The sequence below is a fragment of the Trachinotus anak genome, unplaced genomic scaffold (assembly GCF_046630095.1).
Source record: "Trachinotus anak isolate AG129_WGS33_773 ecotype Australia unplaced genomic scaffold, CSIRO_AGI_Tana_v1 ptg000034l, whole genome shotgun sequence".
Classification (NCBI taxonomy): Eukaryota; Metazoa; Chordata; class Actinopteri; order Carangiformes; family Carangidae; genus Trachinotus; species Trachinotus anak.
In genome coordinates this window covers 1,842,627-1,860,475 of record NW_027273885.1, presented here as the reverse complement: position 1 = coordinate 1,860,475, position 17,849 = coordinate 1,842,627, and the positions used below count along the sequence as shown (strand labels likewise).

The following is a 17,849-nucleotide window of genomic DNA, read 5'->3' as shown; positions in this document are numbered from 1 at the left end:
GTTTTTTAGGAGCCTCAGGTTGTTTTTTTCTGCTGCTGTGAACTTTACTCCAGCAGAGTGTTGTTTGTCTCCCATTTCAACCTGAGCGTTCTGTAACCTGAACCATGTGTTTGTTATTGTAACCATGACGACCAAGGTCTCTAACCTCAAAGAAGATCGAAGCCTGGGCCTATCCCAAACTTTCTAGGGATGTTGCCATTTCAGAAACTTGGTATTCGGTACCAATACCTGTAAAATTCCACAATTCTTGATACCAGATTAGATGCCACATAAGAAACATCAAAGCCTGCTACACACAGTGTGCTAACACACATCTATGTGCACCCACTCACACACACACACACACACCTCCATATAGTCTGTGTAAGCAGTTTAAACTGACTACGAAGGTGACAGACTATAGTTTAAAAAGTGAGTGTTACATTCTGACAGATGGAACAATGATGACGGCAGCCTGCTAATGTTGTGAGCACCCAGCTCGTATTGTGAGCGTGTTATTGTTCACTGTGCCTCCTTCTTAAACACATGTAGTGTTATTAACTGCCCTCATCGGTCTCTGAAGAATCACATCTCCAGCATCTACGTCATCTAAAAAAAGGCTGAGTCATTTATTTTTCAGCATTGATTTTTAACAGATTATGTGGAGCAGGGTTAGCAACAAACAACCTCCACGGTCGTTCAGGCTCAAGGACTTGTTGATCATTTCACACCTGCTGGGACCACCTGAGGACATCTCTGCAGTTCTACAGGACATGACTTATTTATGCCGCAGAAGAAGCTGATTAAATGTATTGACTCCTGAGGGAGGACTAAATGTGAGGTGGGACCAGTTCCCTTCCCTGAGAGACGAAATAAATTCTGGCCCTGGTTTATAAATATACCCTGGTTAGATCAGAGGGTTATGGTTCAGGTTTGTTCAGTGAAAAGTCCCTACAAGTGTAGGAATACAAGTTTGTGTGTTTGTGTTTTGTGTGCATGGCTAAATATGCATCTCCAGGTGACAGGAGACAAATGGTTCTGCCTGTGTAAAGACAAATACTCCCCACTCAGGTTCTCATCTATTCACAAACTCACTCATAGTTCTGTGATTTCTGCCAGTTTTTGGTGAAAGAAAAAAAGCGAATAAAACAGAAATAGACATTTCATGTTGTCAGGCTTTGCCATATGTCGATTCAGTCCACGCCTCTTGAACCTTTGATTTTCCAGCATGACCATAGTGATTAATAGCTCAATCTCAGGCTGGCTAATGAGTTTTATCAGGAGCCTCTGGTGATTAATTAGCAACAGCAAAGAGCATTTCACTGCTTTATTCTGGCTAAGCCATTTCGTCCATGCTCTTAATCTCCTCTCTTCAAAGACACATCTCAGACCCAGGTGAGGTTTTTGAACAGAGTTACAGCTCCACAGGCTGCGGTCAAAGCAGCACAAAAACACGACTCTTTGACTATTAAAATGTGACAGGGCTGTGGTTACTCAGCACCATGGCGATTCATTCATTATTTATAGAGGGAAATCGTCTGTGCCACTGGTTCCCAACCTCTTCCAACTCAACAAAAATCTCAAAAATGTTGGCAGCCCACATCCGACCCCATAACAATACGGAGGCCAATTAATGCTTTCACAAATCAGTTTTTATTTTAATGATAATGATGTGGTCCAGCGGTAGAGTGGTCTGGCCCGTGACTTCCCAAAAAAACTTTGATTTAACAGAGTTCGTTGTGAAAGGTCCACTCCACTGATTTCACAAATCAAGATTAGTTTACTTATTATGGTCAGTACAGTTGTTTAACGTCTTCTGAGGCTCTGAGAGCTGGAATTCAAAAGTAGAAGCTTTTGTTATTCAGAAGAATTGTTGTTGTTGTCAATGATTCATGTGAAAGCAGATTTCTATTCTGCTGTCGCTTTTCACTGTGAAGCTTCTTCTGACTACGGTCAGAAAAGTGTTTTATGATCATTTCTATTGAACTGAGGTTTTTTGGAAAGCTGCAGGACATATGTAGAAGAATAAAAGCCAGGATGAGAAACTCCATTTATCTCTGTCCATATAAATGATTTCGATCGTCACATTATTATCCTGACAACGTTCTCCAGAAGAGCAAGGCAGCAGGAACCACGCTGCCCCTCATGAATGATGCAATAATCTGTCTTTGCAGCATGTAACCTTGCTTTGACCCGGAGTTGTCATGACCCTCTTTGTGCAATTATTGTAAAAATGCAAGAACACATTGTGAGATGTAGCATTAACATTATGATAAAGGAGAGAGAGAGTTTAAAGGTGAGGTCAGAGAGAGCAGTGTGAAGTGCATTTATATCCACCTGTTTTTAAGAAAAAACTAATTGATTCTAAAGGTTGAGGTGCAGACTTTACTGACTGTGTCTCCTGCTTCAGGTTGAACATTGGGAAGAATGACCTGGTGACCTTTTACGATGGGGACGACCTTAATGCCAAAGTGTTGGGTCAGTATGGAGGGTCAAAGCCCCGCTTTAAGCTCTACACCTCCACTGCAGACGTCACCATCCAGTTCCAGTCTGACCCCGCCACAAACGTGTACGGCTACAACAATGGCTTCATCATCCGCTTCTTTGGTAAGTGATGCCCAGCGACGAGCTCCTCATCAGGGAGCTCTGCCCTCTACTGTTTAGTTGGTGTGATGGCTTAGTTTGATATTTAGAGTTTGGATTGATAAAAATAGTTGACAGTGGGTGGATATCCACAGTTGCACCAATATTCAACATCTTGACATTTGACAATTTTATGTCAAGTATGTGAGGTTCAGGGGCCCTGGTGCGTGAGGCACTGAGCTGGGTCTGACCTGGGATCATGTTATTGGTCGTCTCACAGAGCCAGACCAGAGATCTCCACAGCGCTGGGTCTGGCTGCAGCCATTACTGTTCTATAATAGAGGAAAACAAAACTCTCTCTGGCTCTGTTTGTATTTCCTAAGCCCATCACAGTCGTCTCTAAGCTCAAGATGCAGCAACAGTTCCGCTGCAAAATAACATGTGGAGTTGCTGACTTTCATTTCAGCCTTAATCAGGATAAACCTAGACCATCATTTATGTACATTAACCATGATCCTTAACGGCACAGTAGTCGCCATGTGCCGTTATTGTTGAAACTCAATATTTTTTAAAACAATGTCATTAGATATTATCAGAATATTAACATGTATCCCCCATCTCTTCCACCTCATTTCCTGTCAGCTCTCTACATATTCAGGAGGAATCCACTTTAGTGTTTTATATGTATATGAATCATTTTGGATTCACATAAATAACCTTGAAGTGGCTCACATAATAAATACATATATGTATATCATAACTTAATAAAATTGAAATGCCTCAGAAATGCAGTGTCAATTGAAATGCAGTGGAATATTTATAAAGCAATTTAGGATTGGATTAGGTGGAAAAACCAGAAATTAATAACACAGTACAATACTAATAGTGCTGTGCAGATTGTTTTGCAGCTGTTAGTTCTTTAAATGCTCTGTAATGCAGGGTGCATGAAGGAGTATTGATCAGCCCGTGGTTTAAACACCACCTACAACAAATTGTTACCATTTAGTCATTTGCTTAAATTCCCGGTCTCTAGAGGTTTACACACATTTAAAACCTGACCGAGCCAGATGCAGATTTTATTTGCAATAGTAAAAGTTTGATAAAAACCCAAATGTGAATAAATGTCCCTGCACAAATGTCTAACACATTAAACCATTCTGATCACATCTCAGGAATGAGACCAGTGGGTATCGTCAAAACTGCAAAGAAAAAAAAAAGTCAATGTTATTTCTGAGGAGTGTTCTGCTTTGCTGCTATATCAGGCCTCATGAATATCAGCATCAAATGAGACATTTATATACAACACAGAGACAAAGAGAGACACTGAAAGATGATATGTGGTTATGAAGGAATAGATCAACAGAGAAAATGCCTTTTGGAAGAATGATATCACTCACGTCTGCGTGTGAAGTACAGAGCTGGAGTCAGGACACGTCCGCCTGACTGGTGGGATAACGATGCACATTTTCAGATTACTCTCTCCAGGAAGACATTCAGTGTCACACTTGGTTATTCACATGAAAAGTGACTGAAACAGTTGTGTAACAAACAAAAACAGAGAGAAAATTTCCAGTTCAGCAGCGTGACTAAATGCTAACATCAGCATGCTAACATGCTCACAATGACAATGTTATCATGCAGCCCACCTCCACGGACGTTAGAGGCATTCATGGATGGATGAATGGAAAGAGATATAAAATGGGAGATTGGATGGACCCAGTAAAAAGGGAAGTTAGGCGAAATGAAAGTGGGGAAGTGGTCATTTATTTTTGCTCATATGGGACCAAAAGATGGAAACAGTAAGAGGCCGTCCCTGTTGGCAGGGCCTTTCCTCAGCGCGGCGGTCAGCCATAGCCAGCACACTATATCTGATTAAAGCTAATGAATTCAGAGGGAAAGAACAGCTGCAGAATACAGACGATCAACAGAGAGGGATAAAGGGAGAGGAAGCTTTTATTACGATCTGTTCATGAATCTCATTGGTGGAACGTAAACACAAGACCGCAGTGTGGGCTGGTGTTGGAGAGTCGGGCTCAAGTGCAATTACTTTGGTCTGTTTGCCCAAATTAGACTTGTAAACATAAAACCCAGACTGGCTGCCGTGTGCCTGGGAATGAGCAGAGATAACGTCCCGCTGGCCTCACAGTCATCTGGCCCAGGTAGAGCTTTAAGGAAAGTGTCAGAAATTTTGGCCCACATTCTACTGATGTGCTGCCTACTAACTACAGATGGAAATGTGGCATGAACTGGCCAACATGAAACTCAAAGGGTCTGCGGAAGTTGTTTGATGGTCCGACAACCATACCAGCTCGTACCGGTTCAGACGACGCTGTGACCCTTATGTTTCTGATATCTGAGGCCAAAATCAGCCTTTTGTTGACAGTCATGGGTAAATCTGTCGTGACAGTGTAATTGTAATCAACTTTAAGCAGCTTCCATCAAAAAAAAAAAAAAATCTAAGGCCATGGCATCATCAAAACCACGAGGGTTCATCCTCTGAGGAGCACGAATGATCGGATGGCAGAGGAATTTTCTTTGAGGGGGATTGACTGATATTTGTATATTTATGTCCTGCTAGCTGGAAAAAAAAATCTCATCATCCTGTAAAAGCTCATATAACTCCAAACTTGCATAAAAAATTAAATAATTTCCCGTCTTCATCTTTCCCTCCTCCCGTGCTCCTGCAGAAGTGGCTCGTAATGACACCTGTCCTGAGCTCCCAGAGATATCTAATGGATGGAAGAGTACGTCCCACCCTGAGCTGGTTCAGGGCACCGTGGTGACCTACCAGTGTTACCCGGGTTACCAGGTAGTGGGTGCCGAGCTGCTCATGTGTCAGTGGGACCTCACCTGGAGCGGTGACCTACCGAGCTGTGAAAGAGGTGAGTGCACAAACACTGCCACCATCGCTGCGATGTTAGCACCAGAGAGCGCCCGCTGCACTTTTAGCACCAACAAAGACATAAATGAGATAAATGGAGGATATACCTGTTGTTGCTAGAGCTGCAGAGAGAAGCCTGAGAGAGGAGATGTAAAACTACACTGAGATGGTTTTTGGTTCTTAAAAACACAAATATATCAACACGATTTCAAATAACACACTTGTTGTTGCAATTGTAAAATATGGGACCTTTAATATTTGCACGGTTAATAGCAGAGGTTAATGTTTGATAAAACAGTGTTTAATTAAACATCTGGCAATTATTTTGCCAGACGGATTTTGTCTGAGTGCACCATGAAGTTTCTGAGCGAGCCTCGTCATTCTAACCAATCAGAGAAGGCAAAAACTCCGGGGTGGGAGCTCACAGCTGTCAATCAGGACGTGAATGTGTCCTCTTGTACCAAGGGTTCCAGATAGTACTACTCTCTGGATTTTGTTCCCCATCTTAAAGCCTCTGATCCCTTTGGTTTCACTTGTTAGCCGGGTTAGCAAACACGAGCATGAAATGTTCAGTTGGCTGATGTCACGATAAAATAATATCTGTCTCCTGTGGAAGAGCAGAAAATGTTAGTTGACACTGACCAACCTTCTTTCTTTCTCTGTCCATCCAGTCGTGTCTTGCGCTGACCCTGGAAAGGTGGATCACAGCAGGCGGGTGCTGTCAGGGCCCCATTTCACCGTGGGCTCAACCATCCAGTACATCTGCAACAAGGGCTTCACTCTGTCTGGAAACAGCCTGCTCACCTGCTTCAACCGAGGATCCTCGGGCCCCAAGTGGAACCAGAAGCTGCCGAGATGCCTGCGTACGTACCAGAGTTAGAGTGTTTCTCATCTGCATTTAAATCAGGAGACCGTCATCTCCCTGTCATGGGACTATAATATATCACCAGAAAGTGTAAATGCCTCAGTGTGACTCCAGCGAAGCATGTGTCTGATCATCTGCCAGCAGTGTAGCTGTGTAGGGTTTGTGTAAGTTTTCCAGTCATTTCTGTGGTGTTTCATGTGCACAACCATGTACGACACAGTGATTGGCTTCAGCAGTGACTGTCTGAAAGTGTGCCCCGTTTGTACAATAATACGGCGGCCCTGAGAGCCCAAAACACAAACAAATTCAGAGAATATCATCAATTTGACAACACGTGCTGCAAATACTCACAGCACTACCAAACCTGCTGCGTGTTCATCACTTGTTAGGGTCTAAATCATGACCCTTATTTGAGCCTGAAGATGAACCCTTTCACTTTTAGACACCCCACGACTTTTCCTTGAGCAACACGCTTTGGAAAAACCAGCCCGTTGAACTGGGTTATACTTAACACTGTCGCCTCAGGAGCTTTGGACTTTTATTCTGGTTCAGGTATTAATGTATCACAGTTTTCTCACTTTAAGAGCTACTACCATTAAAAGAAGTTAATTAGCCTGGTTTTGAACTAAGAGTTTTGTGTCCCACAATGACCTAAATTGGTGTTCTATAGAGTCTTCACAGTGATGAGAATGAATTATGTGTTATAGTTATAGATAGTTATTTATGCCTCTGTGTGAAAAGGTACACAATACATCTTATTATCTTGTCTACAGCTTCACATCTTCATAGGTTTTTATTTAAAATTTTACTTTTTATAATTTTACTAGACATGAGTAAATGAGTAATTTTAATCATCATCAACATCATCAACATCTGCCTTGACCTCCTGCATCTGTCTCTGACAAAACTGGTGAGCTAGAAGTGCGTCAGTGTGATTAAAATATAATTCCCCCCTTGAGGCCATTAATCTCATTTGCATGAACGCCTCATACTCCGCCTCACCTACTTTCGAGGTGGCGACGTACCGTACGGTGGCACTGGCTTAATATAATTAATTCAAGCGGACAACTGAAATTCCTTTGGAGCAGAGAAGCCAGGTCATAGTTATGTATGAGATGGAGATCATGAGCAAAGGACAATTTATTATGTCAAAGGCAGGAAGACTGTACCTCCCAGAATTCTTTTCAGCTTCAGGAGAACGATGTGTCATGATGTGAAAGTGGAACTCTCACATATCACAGACAGATTTTCACTCTTTTTGAAAAGACTCCAGCACATGACATTATTTCACTCTCTTTCCAGGCTGATGACTGTTGCTTTTAAGGGCCCAATTGTGACGCTTACAATTAAATTAATGACGAAGCTTCATCAAAGGTTTTAGTGATTGTGCAGGTCAAGGACTTCTGAGTGTCATGGTTAACATTGTGGGTTTTTTAGACACTTGAGTTACACAACTACAGCCACTGCTTCAACAGCTTTTCAATGAGGACGTTTCACTGCGTAGCTGGGACCTCCTGCAGTTTGAAACTAATTCAGGAAGTCAGTTTTAACCTAGATGTCTAAATATATTTGGACCTGCAACACAGCAAAGTGGGTTCATGTTCAGGTCCGATGCTTTTGAAAGCTTTTTTACTATAATCTCACATCTCTTCACACACTTTGACAAATTAGAATTTGTCAAGAATTCAGTGTTTAAAATTAGTGCTTAACAACATCTCAGGATCTTACTCACTCTTATTTGAGCCCACTTTCCTTTGAAGAGTGTTCATGTGTTCGACACATTTCATCTGCCCTTTAGAAGTAGAAATGTTTAGCTTGATGGAGATGCTATCATAAAGATGGAGAGATCATGAATATCCAAACCAAATTTCACGGCATCCTTCACCCCCAGCTGACACCTATGAGCCCTGCAGTCACCCAGGAACCCCCAACTATGGGATCCCCAGCTCCAACAAGCTCCACTTCCAGCCAGGAGACACTCTGCACTACTCCTGCCTGACCGGCCACCAGCTGCTGGGTGAGCCTGTTCTCCACTGTGTCCCTGGACACCCGTCCCAGTGGAGTGGGCTGCCACCTGTCTGCAAAGGTGAGGAACTACAGCCTGATACAGTGTTCAAAGGTCCTTCAAATTGTTCTTCTTAACATACATCACCTAATTTCATGAAACCTGAATAACTAAATGAATAAATACAAACACATACATGAGCCTATGAATTGTTGAATAACTCAATAGTTTTTATAGCTCAGCTCAAATGGTTAAATCTCAAGATACTGGCTGAACCATTAAGTCATTTCATTGATTCAACAGCTTTCATCACATAATGCAAAAAAAATAAATAAGTAAAAACACAAAAAAAGGCTGTAATATATTGAAGTCAAAATACATCATAGTGAAATTGAACCCCCACAAAATACTTCATGTTGAAATTCAAATACAAAATTTTAGCATTTAAAAAAATCAAAATACAAATTCAAATAGGAAATCTGAGTTTCTGGGGTTCCAGCTGATCAATTGAAATTTTTTGTCTTGTCTTTATTGACAGAACATTTCTGATATCCTGATGTTAAATTAGAAAAAAAGCAAATTTTACAATAATCAACTTGCAAAACTTGAAATTACCATCATAAAAAGATGTGAACTTAGGCGACATAAATTCAGAATAATGATTTTCAGGGTAAAATATGGTGATGAGCAAAACTATTATGACCACTGATGATCTGACTGTTTGTTTACTATTTAATATATCTTTAATATATCCCAGGCCTTGACACCTTCATAATGTTTTGGCTCATCATTAAAATGTAGATTCAGTGATATTCAACATTTCACAACTATAGATATTCACGTGCGTATTTGATTGAAATCACATCAGCCAATGACACGAACAAACCGAAAAAAACAAAATAACAAACAAAAATAAATCCTGTAAAACTAAATATGATTGTTTTGCAGTACTGGTTTCAGTTTTAATGGCTCATTGTAATATTTTACATTTTATGTTTTCATTTGCATTGAATGATCATTTTATTGTGGTATAATTACAGTCTGTCGTCAGCTCTTCTGTATATTCTATAAGATATGGCTGGATTAAAGGCCCTTAGGTCCTGGGGCCCCGGGGCCCTGGGGCAGTTGTGTTCAGTTCGAACAGTTCATCATGTCAGTGTCGACAGTGTCTTTATCCCGTCCTGTCCCCTTGGCCTGGAAGCTGCACTCAGGCTGCTGATGCAGAGCAGTGCACTTCTTGTTGTCATCTCTATACAACAGACCATTTATTTTATTTCATGTTTTATAGAGGGCCCCGCTCTCAGAGCCGACAGTACTCGCTGCTGCAGGGGCCACTGACCTAACAAAAGTCAGCAGTGAGACAAGTTTTCCCTCTGGCAGCCTCCATGTTTCCTGAACTGTGAGAGCACTTTTCCACTTTTTATCGTTTCTTTAATCTGGTATCAAGTAAAATATGTGGATGCTGCCAAACATTTTGATTTTTGCAATAAGCAGAAAGGAATTATGGCTCATCTTTTTTCACTGTGATGTTTTACCAACCTTTTGGCAAGAGCTGCTTATACTTTTTTTTAGTTTCGCTGAGTCTAAGTGGTCAAGAATAATTCTTTACTATTATTATTTTTAATGCTGCATTTTATATTCGCAGAGTTCAATCCTGTAAATCCCTGTAGTTCCCTGCCTGTTCTTTCAGAAATCTAAGATCTTGTACCAACATAAAAAAAACACAAAATTGAACTGATGTGAACCCTACAACCCTCGATACGCAATATATTTATATATGAACTTTATTTTCTCTTAGATTGCCTGTATTACAGTTTGTTCTCTTGCTGTATTTCCTGGTTTTGTGTGAGGCTTGTTATATTTGTATAACCCTTTTGCAGGAAAGATGGAATTAACAACCAATTAACAATTAATCAGACCTGAACTTTGTGTCATAAGATTCCTTAAAGCTTCCCTATTATTTGGTGCTTTCATGAGAAGACCTGCACAGATTGCAAGACAATTTACGAAAACAAGAAACCAGCTCAACAAAGAAGAGCAAGCACGTTTCAGAAAAGCAGGAACAACACATCAATCACAGCGAAAGGCTGGAGAGGAAAAGTGTTTTTGTTTTTTTTTTTCCTTTTGCTTTGTTTTTTTTTATGGCTCTAGATTGTGTTTTCCTGACACTTTGAAGAAGGTTGTTCCAGTCTAGAGGCTGAAATAACACAAGAGTGGCCTTTAGTTAAAGTCTGCGCCCCCATCAAAGCACCTGACGGAGACAGAGCTGGAAGGACACGTTAGACCAACAGCCAGGCTGGAGGAGGAAGCTGTGCTTTCACAGCCCAGCTGCAGCACATTCCCACAGCCATGAGCCGACTCCACGTGATGGGAAACCTTGAGCACAGAAAAAGAGTTTATGCAACCATTTTAATTGTATTTTGGAAAGAAATTATAGTCATGCAATGAAAAATTTAATTTGAGCAAACAAAAATCTATTTTGTCCTCAATAACATTAATTACATTGTTTGCTAATATCCTCATAAGTGGGGCTGGCTCACCACACCCACAGGTAATTAGCTTTTACAGTTTTAGTCACATACCTAGTTTTATGAATTTCTGTCTGTATTATATTATCTTCCAGTCATTCAAGCTTCAAGTTCATGACTAAATAAATGATTATAATCAACTGTGCCTGTAAATTTAAATAAAGTTAACCTCAGATGTGATTTTGTTGAGTGTGGTAGATCTGTTTTTAAAGGCATGTTATAAGGTGGTTAAATAAGGGATTCTCACATACAAGCTGTACGCTCCATGATTGTAACGGATGGATACAACTTGTCAGGTGTTATTCCTTCAGTACAAAATGTCTCATAAAATCAAACTAACTTGACTTGTGTGGATAGGAGCACATGCATAAATGACTCGGACGAGAAAAAGATTTTTTTTTTGTTTGCTCAAACAAAATTATTCTTTGCATTGTAATAATTACTCCACAAAATATATAAGAAAATGTCCCTTTACCCATTAAAAACCCTCCATATTTAATCAGCTCACTGAAGAAACCTTGAACTCCTACAAATCCATGTTGCATATTACCATCACATTTTGGTTCGTCTGTGTCTTTCAGGTCAGATTTGATGACAGAATATGATCATTTTTTATGTTTTCTAATTCACTGAGCTCTTTTTCCCATGTTTCCCATGTCCTCTCTCATCTCTTCTCTTCAGCCCACCCTGCAGGGTACGATGAGCACAGACTAGATGGTAAGTTCATTTTACCTGCACGTCTTCAGTCTGCATAAAATATTCAAAATGACCATTTGTCCTTAATACCTTATTCTAAAATGAACTAATTTGTTTCTAATGAGTTCAGTTCTACTGAGGGTTATACATGAGCACACACAGTTGAAGAGTTTGTTTTGAACATATTAATGATTTTTACCCTTTGTTTCTCCGATAGTGTCTACTGCAGACATCAGACTGGAGGGGGCCCAAGTGGCATTTGCTGTCTTCATGCCTGTCATCCTCCTCCTCATCCTCGTGATTGGGATATACCTCTACTTCTCAAAGTAGGTTCAAGTGGCCGGCGAGGATGGGAAAAATTCCTCACATTTTTATATGAATAAATGTCACCTCAGGTACTCTTCATCTCTGATATAAGACAATAAATAATGAATTTATCAATGTCTTAATCAAAGCTTTGATTTCAGTTCAAGTGAGTCACTGTCCCTTATTTCCTGGAGCCTTGTTGTCAGAGGAAAAGAGGTTTATTTCACAAGTAACAAAACAATAAACTATATAAAACATTATGGTTTACTAAAGGGCTGTGCTTGTGAGATTTAAAAACTGTGAAATCATTATGAAAAAGTTACAAATAAATAATAAAACTATTATTATATAGCGGCTTCAGAAAGTATTCAGACCTCATCATTTTTTTCACACTTAACTAAGTTGTAGATTTAAGTATAAATTGATAAAAAATTGCCATTTTGCCCATGAATCAATAATCAATAATGACAAAATGAAAACAAGTTTTTAGAATTTTTTGCAGATTCATTAAAAATAAAAAACTGCTAATGCCAGGACTGTGGTAAACAACTGTTAGCTGGGTGAACACAGTGGAGCGTTTAGCTAATGAAGAGCCAGACATTAAATACCTACTTCTCCGAATCAATGCTAATGTCGCTCTGTGTGAAAGCTGACATGGAAGCCAAAGCAACTTTATACTAGAATGCTGTGGAGAACATTTGCTCCCAAGTTGTCAAAAAAAGCCATATTCAGTTATGGCCCTCGCTCTGCTGTTTCTTTTGATTTGCTGTCAACATGCACAGGTTTAGCTGGTACTGAAACGTCACCTCTAACACTAACGAGGTCGGACCCTTCACCATGCAGTACCACCCAGATCCACAACACCTCCATCACAGCCAGGCCTATACCCCCTTTATTAGCACTGCCGGTGCTGGACAAGCCGGACTGCCACAAACTGGATATGAACTGCATGAGAAAGTGATCTGACAATTTTGGATTCAGTTACAGTTTTTTTCAGTTGACACTGTAATAAAGATAAGAGATGCAGAATTCAGATAATAACAAAAGCTGACTGATTAAAGCAGGTGCAGAAGAATGTCAAAGGGTGAGAAAAGCTCACAGTTTTAGCGATGTAACAGAACAGAGACAGATTCTATCTGAAAGGGATTAATTCAAAGAAAGAGAGGCAAATGAAACTATATTTAGCTAAAAACCTTTTTAAAAATAGCTGTCACGGCACTGGGATCAAGGATTTTCATCACACGACGACTGAAAACAGACGGCAAACAAGAACGTACTGTATGACTCAGTGACATCAGACAGATTTGAAACAAAGAGTTCAAATCCACAAATGATTTGTTGTCGTATCTTTATTCACCACATGAATGCTGGAGCCATAATGAAGCCTGTCTGCATCATGTTGTCAAACCTACATTTGTCATGAGCGTGTTCTTTCTCTGTCTGTGCTCAGGGTTCAGAGGAAGTCGCTACAGCTCCCCCTGTCCTCCAGCTTACCATACGAGAACATCTCCGGAGAATCTACGTTTGACAGCTCCATTTATGAGACGACGGTGAGTCAACATGTGTCAGACTGTGAAGTGTCTGTCCTAAGTTTGTATGATGGGACGTTCTGACAGAGCTTGGTGCAGGGTCTTCTGTCTGCTGCATTGTGAAGGAGCACCGGGCAGGAATATGCATGTTGTAAGGACAAAACTGAAATACCACAAGTGTTAGAAATGGATTTTCACGCAGAGAAAAACATCTTCAGATCAGATGATGAATCGGGATCCAGCCCTGATGAAGCTGTTTTTTAAAACCTGCTATCAAGTGAAAGAAAATCTCCACAAACTGACTTAAATTAATACACAAGCTTTGCCTCTATAGCTTAGAACAAGGAATTTCTTTTGTATTTATCTTGTAACTATCAACATCAGGTTCCATAAGTATATATTAATACTTGGACCGTATTGTTTATAATAATTAATACAGTAATACACCTGATGAACTTGTTTCTTTCTGTTGAGTTACTCCTTTTCCTCTTCTTCTTCCTCGCTGCCAATCCTGAAGAACAATGAGGTAAGTTAGTCCTAACCTGAAGCTGCTGCTCTCAGCTGCCGAGGAGATTATTTTTTTTATCCCACAAAGCCTCATATATGTTACATCTCTGTGCCTTTGTCCAAAAAAGATTAAAAACACATAAAAAACCTACTCAAAATCACACTGGGTGACAGGTTCCTTCATTACTATGAAAACTGTTTGAGTAACATCTGCTCTAACACATTATGGTCTGTCTCTGTGACTGTGTTTAATATTGATTTACATGGTGTTCCATACCTATGTCTTTCCTTTCACCTGTAACATGACAGTGGTGTATCACTGCTGCCAGCAATGGTGGATTTAGATATGGGCGACATAGGGCAGCATCTTGTAGGGGGGGTAGGCATGGGCTCTTACGCTGGCACAATCAGTTTGCTACTGCTCATTTGCACATTACATCAGTGATATCATGTGGGTCGCCCAGGGCCTCATACAAGCTAGAGCTGCCAGTGCACGCCAGCGAAGTTTCCAGTGCTGACATTACATCGTCACAGTGTTAATGACTCTGATTCTGCTTTCAAAAATGAATAATAGTTCAGTTTGTGAATTAATTTGATTCTCTAGAATGTAAATTGGGTTCCGTTGTCTGATGATCTATTTTGTGCTTGGAGAAAATGTTTGACAACCCCTGCTGTACAAGCAACTCTGTCTGTGATGTGATGTGTTTGTTCTCTTCACAGGAAACAAGAGAATACGAGGTTTCGATCTGAGGACGCCAGTGTGTGTGTCTCCGTATGGACAGATAAGAAGCCCGCTGGCCTTTTCAACGTCCGTCAGACTCACACCTTTGGTGATTCCTTTGATGCCTCCACCCTGTTCTCTGTACACTGGATATGAGCCTCCCTTTATTTACCCAACAGAGGACACCTCACCACCCCTGGAAAGGCTGGGCCACTGGATTATTTTTCTAGCTCTTCAACAGTAAAAGTCCAGCAGCAGCAGCAGTTTGTACAGTTTTTAATCCCGCGCTTGCATCCTGAGGACTTTCAGTGCAAAGTATGGTCTCAGAAAGCAGAAGGAATCAGTGCAAAGCTAATGCCATTAAGTGCATATAACCACAGATGTTACGTTGTGTTATGTACGTTATACACTATATGTCTTCAGCCATCATTTAAAGAACATGCTTATGTCTAATTAAGGGTAAGATCTTATTAAATGTCACAGAAAAACAACATGTATAAGCAGCTGCCCAAAAATATTGCTCTTTGAACTTGTGTGACCCTCTAAGATAAGAAATCATCATGTGCCTTAAGCAAAAGGCCATTGAAGGAATAGCTTTCTTTCTGAGAGTGAGAGTATGTTAAGTACAGCGTTTGAGTCCTGGTGTGGTTAGCCTAGCTTAGCATAAAGCCTGGAATCAGGGGGGTGTAACTGTTTCTTGGAAAACATTCATCTGCTCTGTATGGAAGTTGAATGTTGGGCAGCTCCACACAGATGAGGGTGAAATTGGGTGGGTGATGCCCCAGAGTGCTTCACTGGAAAACTAGTTCAGTGGTGGAACGGGAAGTTTAGCCTTTTCCAGATGAAGCAGAGAGGAAGATCATGATTGTAGTTTCTGGGATTCCTGTTTTCTTAAATTTCTCTTGAGCGCTGACAGGTGAGTCTCCACCATTAGAGGTGTTGGCAGGCATTTTATTTTTCACTTTGAACAGAGCTAGGCTAGCTGTTTCTCACTGCTGTGCTAGGCTAACCTCATCCATGAAATCGGTTTCCTCATTTCATCCTCAGAAAGAAAGAAAATAAGCATATTTCCCAGAATGTTAAACCATTGTTTTAAAATAGTGCCAACATGTAAATTAGGACTATTCATCATATTATCAATATTTTCTCCATAACCAACATCCACCTCCCGTGGGGATCATTAAGGTTTCACTGATTTCATGAGGTCATACTATATGTAACATGCAGAGTTAAAGACAAAGACGTTTTGATTTTCTACTTGGTGTATCTCCATGAGTTAAAAACACTTTGAGTGACATCCCATGCGTTAAACTTTCTGTGTAGCGAAAGGAAATTGCACACCATGGTAAGCTGTTGTTCACGTTGCCATTGCCTATCTGGAGATTACGTCTAAATTTAGACCATTACTGTCGTTCAAACATACAGTATATATTGTCCTATGAGAATACAGTATGTGTCCATGCAAGCTGGTGTGATGACAATGATAATAATTAACCTATTTTTGATTCAATGTACATAAAGTACTGATCAAGCAACTTCACAAACATCTTCAATAAAAGATATTGTTCAGAAAAAACAATGGATGTTTTGAGAATGTGTCTTATTTGCTCTGTGTTTGCATTGTATGGTTTGTGTCCAAAAAAATGCTCATTTACGTCCATTGTCCATAAAATTTAACAAAAAACATTACAGAAATACAAATATAAAACACACAAAAAGATTTTGCTGCATACTCAGTTAAAAGTGATCACTTGAGCCAATGTTTGAGATATGTAGGACACTCCCTTATTGCAAGTGGTAAGCCATTGTAATATTTACTTCCCTTTACTGAGTACACAGTTTGTCCAGATATAGTACTTAGTACTTAGACCAAGGTCTCCTACTGCACTGAAGCTTTAGTGATACTCATCACTAAAATCACCTGTCAGATGAGTAGATGTAAACTATTAAATTTGTTTTTAGAAATGCCATTAGTTTACATACAATTGAAACCAGCAGAGTGACTTGACAGAATCTGAGCACAGTTGAATTTAATTTTTAACCACAATGTTGGTTCGGTGTTAAATTGTTTTCAGAACTCAGATTCCCGAGAAACTCCTCTATAATCGTAACTTTGAAAATAAATGTATATTAGTACGGCATTTATACTGTGGTAAGAGTGCTAAAGTCTTTTTTGATAGCTTTGATGCTTTATTTCACAAATCCAGTGAATTAAAGTAAAACATTGAAATTAAAATACAAGTGTAGAATAGTAGAGAAGAGCAGGGCACAAATACATCAGAAGTAGCTTTGTGAGTGCACAACAATAGATTTGTTGGTACAAAATAAGATTTAAGAGCAAAACCCTGATTTGGTTCATGCCAATCTACCAGGACTTCTGTTTTTGTTTGGCATGTGGCTTTCAACATCCCAGTTATGAAGGACGGATGGGACTTTAATGACACCCTCCTCTTTTAGAAGGTCGAAACTTGTTAAATATTTTTGATTCTCTGCACACACACTCTGCAGATTAACTACTCAAATGATAAAGTTAAGTTATCTTTGGTTTTAAAGACAAAAGTACAAAACTTCAAAATAATTTTCACTGGTATTATTTTAATTTCAAGGCCTATGAAAAAATGCAGATGCATCAGTGTTTCTGACAGTCACAGGGGACAACTGGCTGTTCCTCTGCAGGTTTGGCCAAGATGCCACAGACTTGATCAGTCAGCAGAAACTTCCTGTGAATTTAATTAAAGTAACCCATCACTTTACTTGCACTTTTCTTTACAACACCGCCATAATTGCAGTCGTACTAAAAGCAATTCCATTTTGTTCGACTTGAATGTGAAGTGATCTCTGCCTTCCACTGCATTAAGTTTCATTGGGCCTCGTCTGTGCCTCCAGAAAGCAAATGAGTAACAGTGTGAGGTAATGACGGAATGAAAATAGTCCCATTAAATGTGATAATTAGCTATGTAATGAAGTCATGACATGAAGAAAACTGCAATGCATCTACTGTTCAACATGATGTATTATATCTGCCAAGGCAGCAGTTATCTCTGAGCACGCTCACTGAAAGACTTACGAGAACAGTGGAAGTCTGAGACTAGAGGCTCTGTAAACCTGCAGTAGAACACATAACTTCTGACTGGGGCTTTTAACAGGAAATATCCTGAAAGTCTTGGTGTTGGGATTTCTGGAGGAGAGATCGCTTTACCAATTAAAAAAACAGATAGTGCCACAAAAATGGCAACAAACATGGATGAG

At 40.0% G+C, this 17,849-nt stretch overlaps 1 protein-coding gene across 1 annotated transcript in view; it reads left to right on the top strand.

Moving 5' to 3' along the window:
• The window catches only part of sez6b (seizure related 6 homolog b), a 141,285-nt gene extending 125,093 nt beyond the window's left edge, over nt 1-16,192 (top strand). The window contains exons 10-17 of the mRNA XM_071471962.1: nt 2,390-2,586; nt 5,250-5,444; nt 6,115-6,306; nt 8,200-8,394; nt 11,523-11,558; nt 11,755-11,863; nt 13,294-13,393; nt 14,600-16,192. Coding sequence (XP_071328063.1) covers nt 2,390-2,586; nt 5,250-5,444; nt 6,115-6,306; nt 8,200-8,394; nt 11,523-11,558; nt 11,755-11,863; nt 13,294-13,393; nt 14,600-14,629 — 1,054 coding nt within the window. The 3' untranslated portion in view covers nt 14,630-16,192. The remainder of the gene's footprint in view (nt 1-2,389; nt 2,587-5,249; nt 5,445-6,114; nt 6,307-8,199; nt 8,395-11,522; nt 11,559-11,754; nt 11,864-13,293; nt 13,394-14,599) is intronic.
• Nucleotides 16,193-17,849: the final 1,657 nt, after the last annotated feature.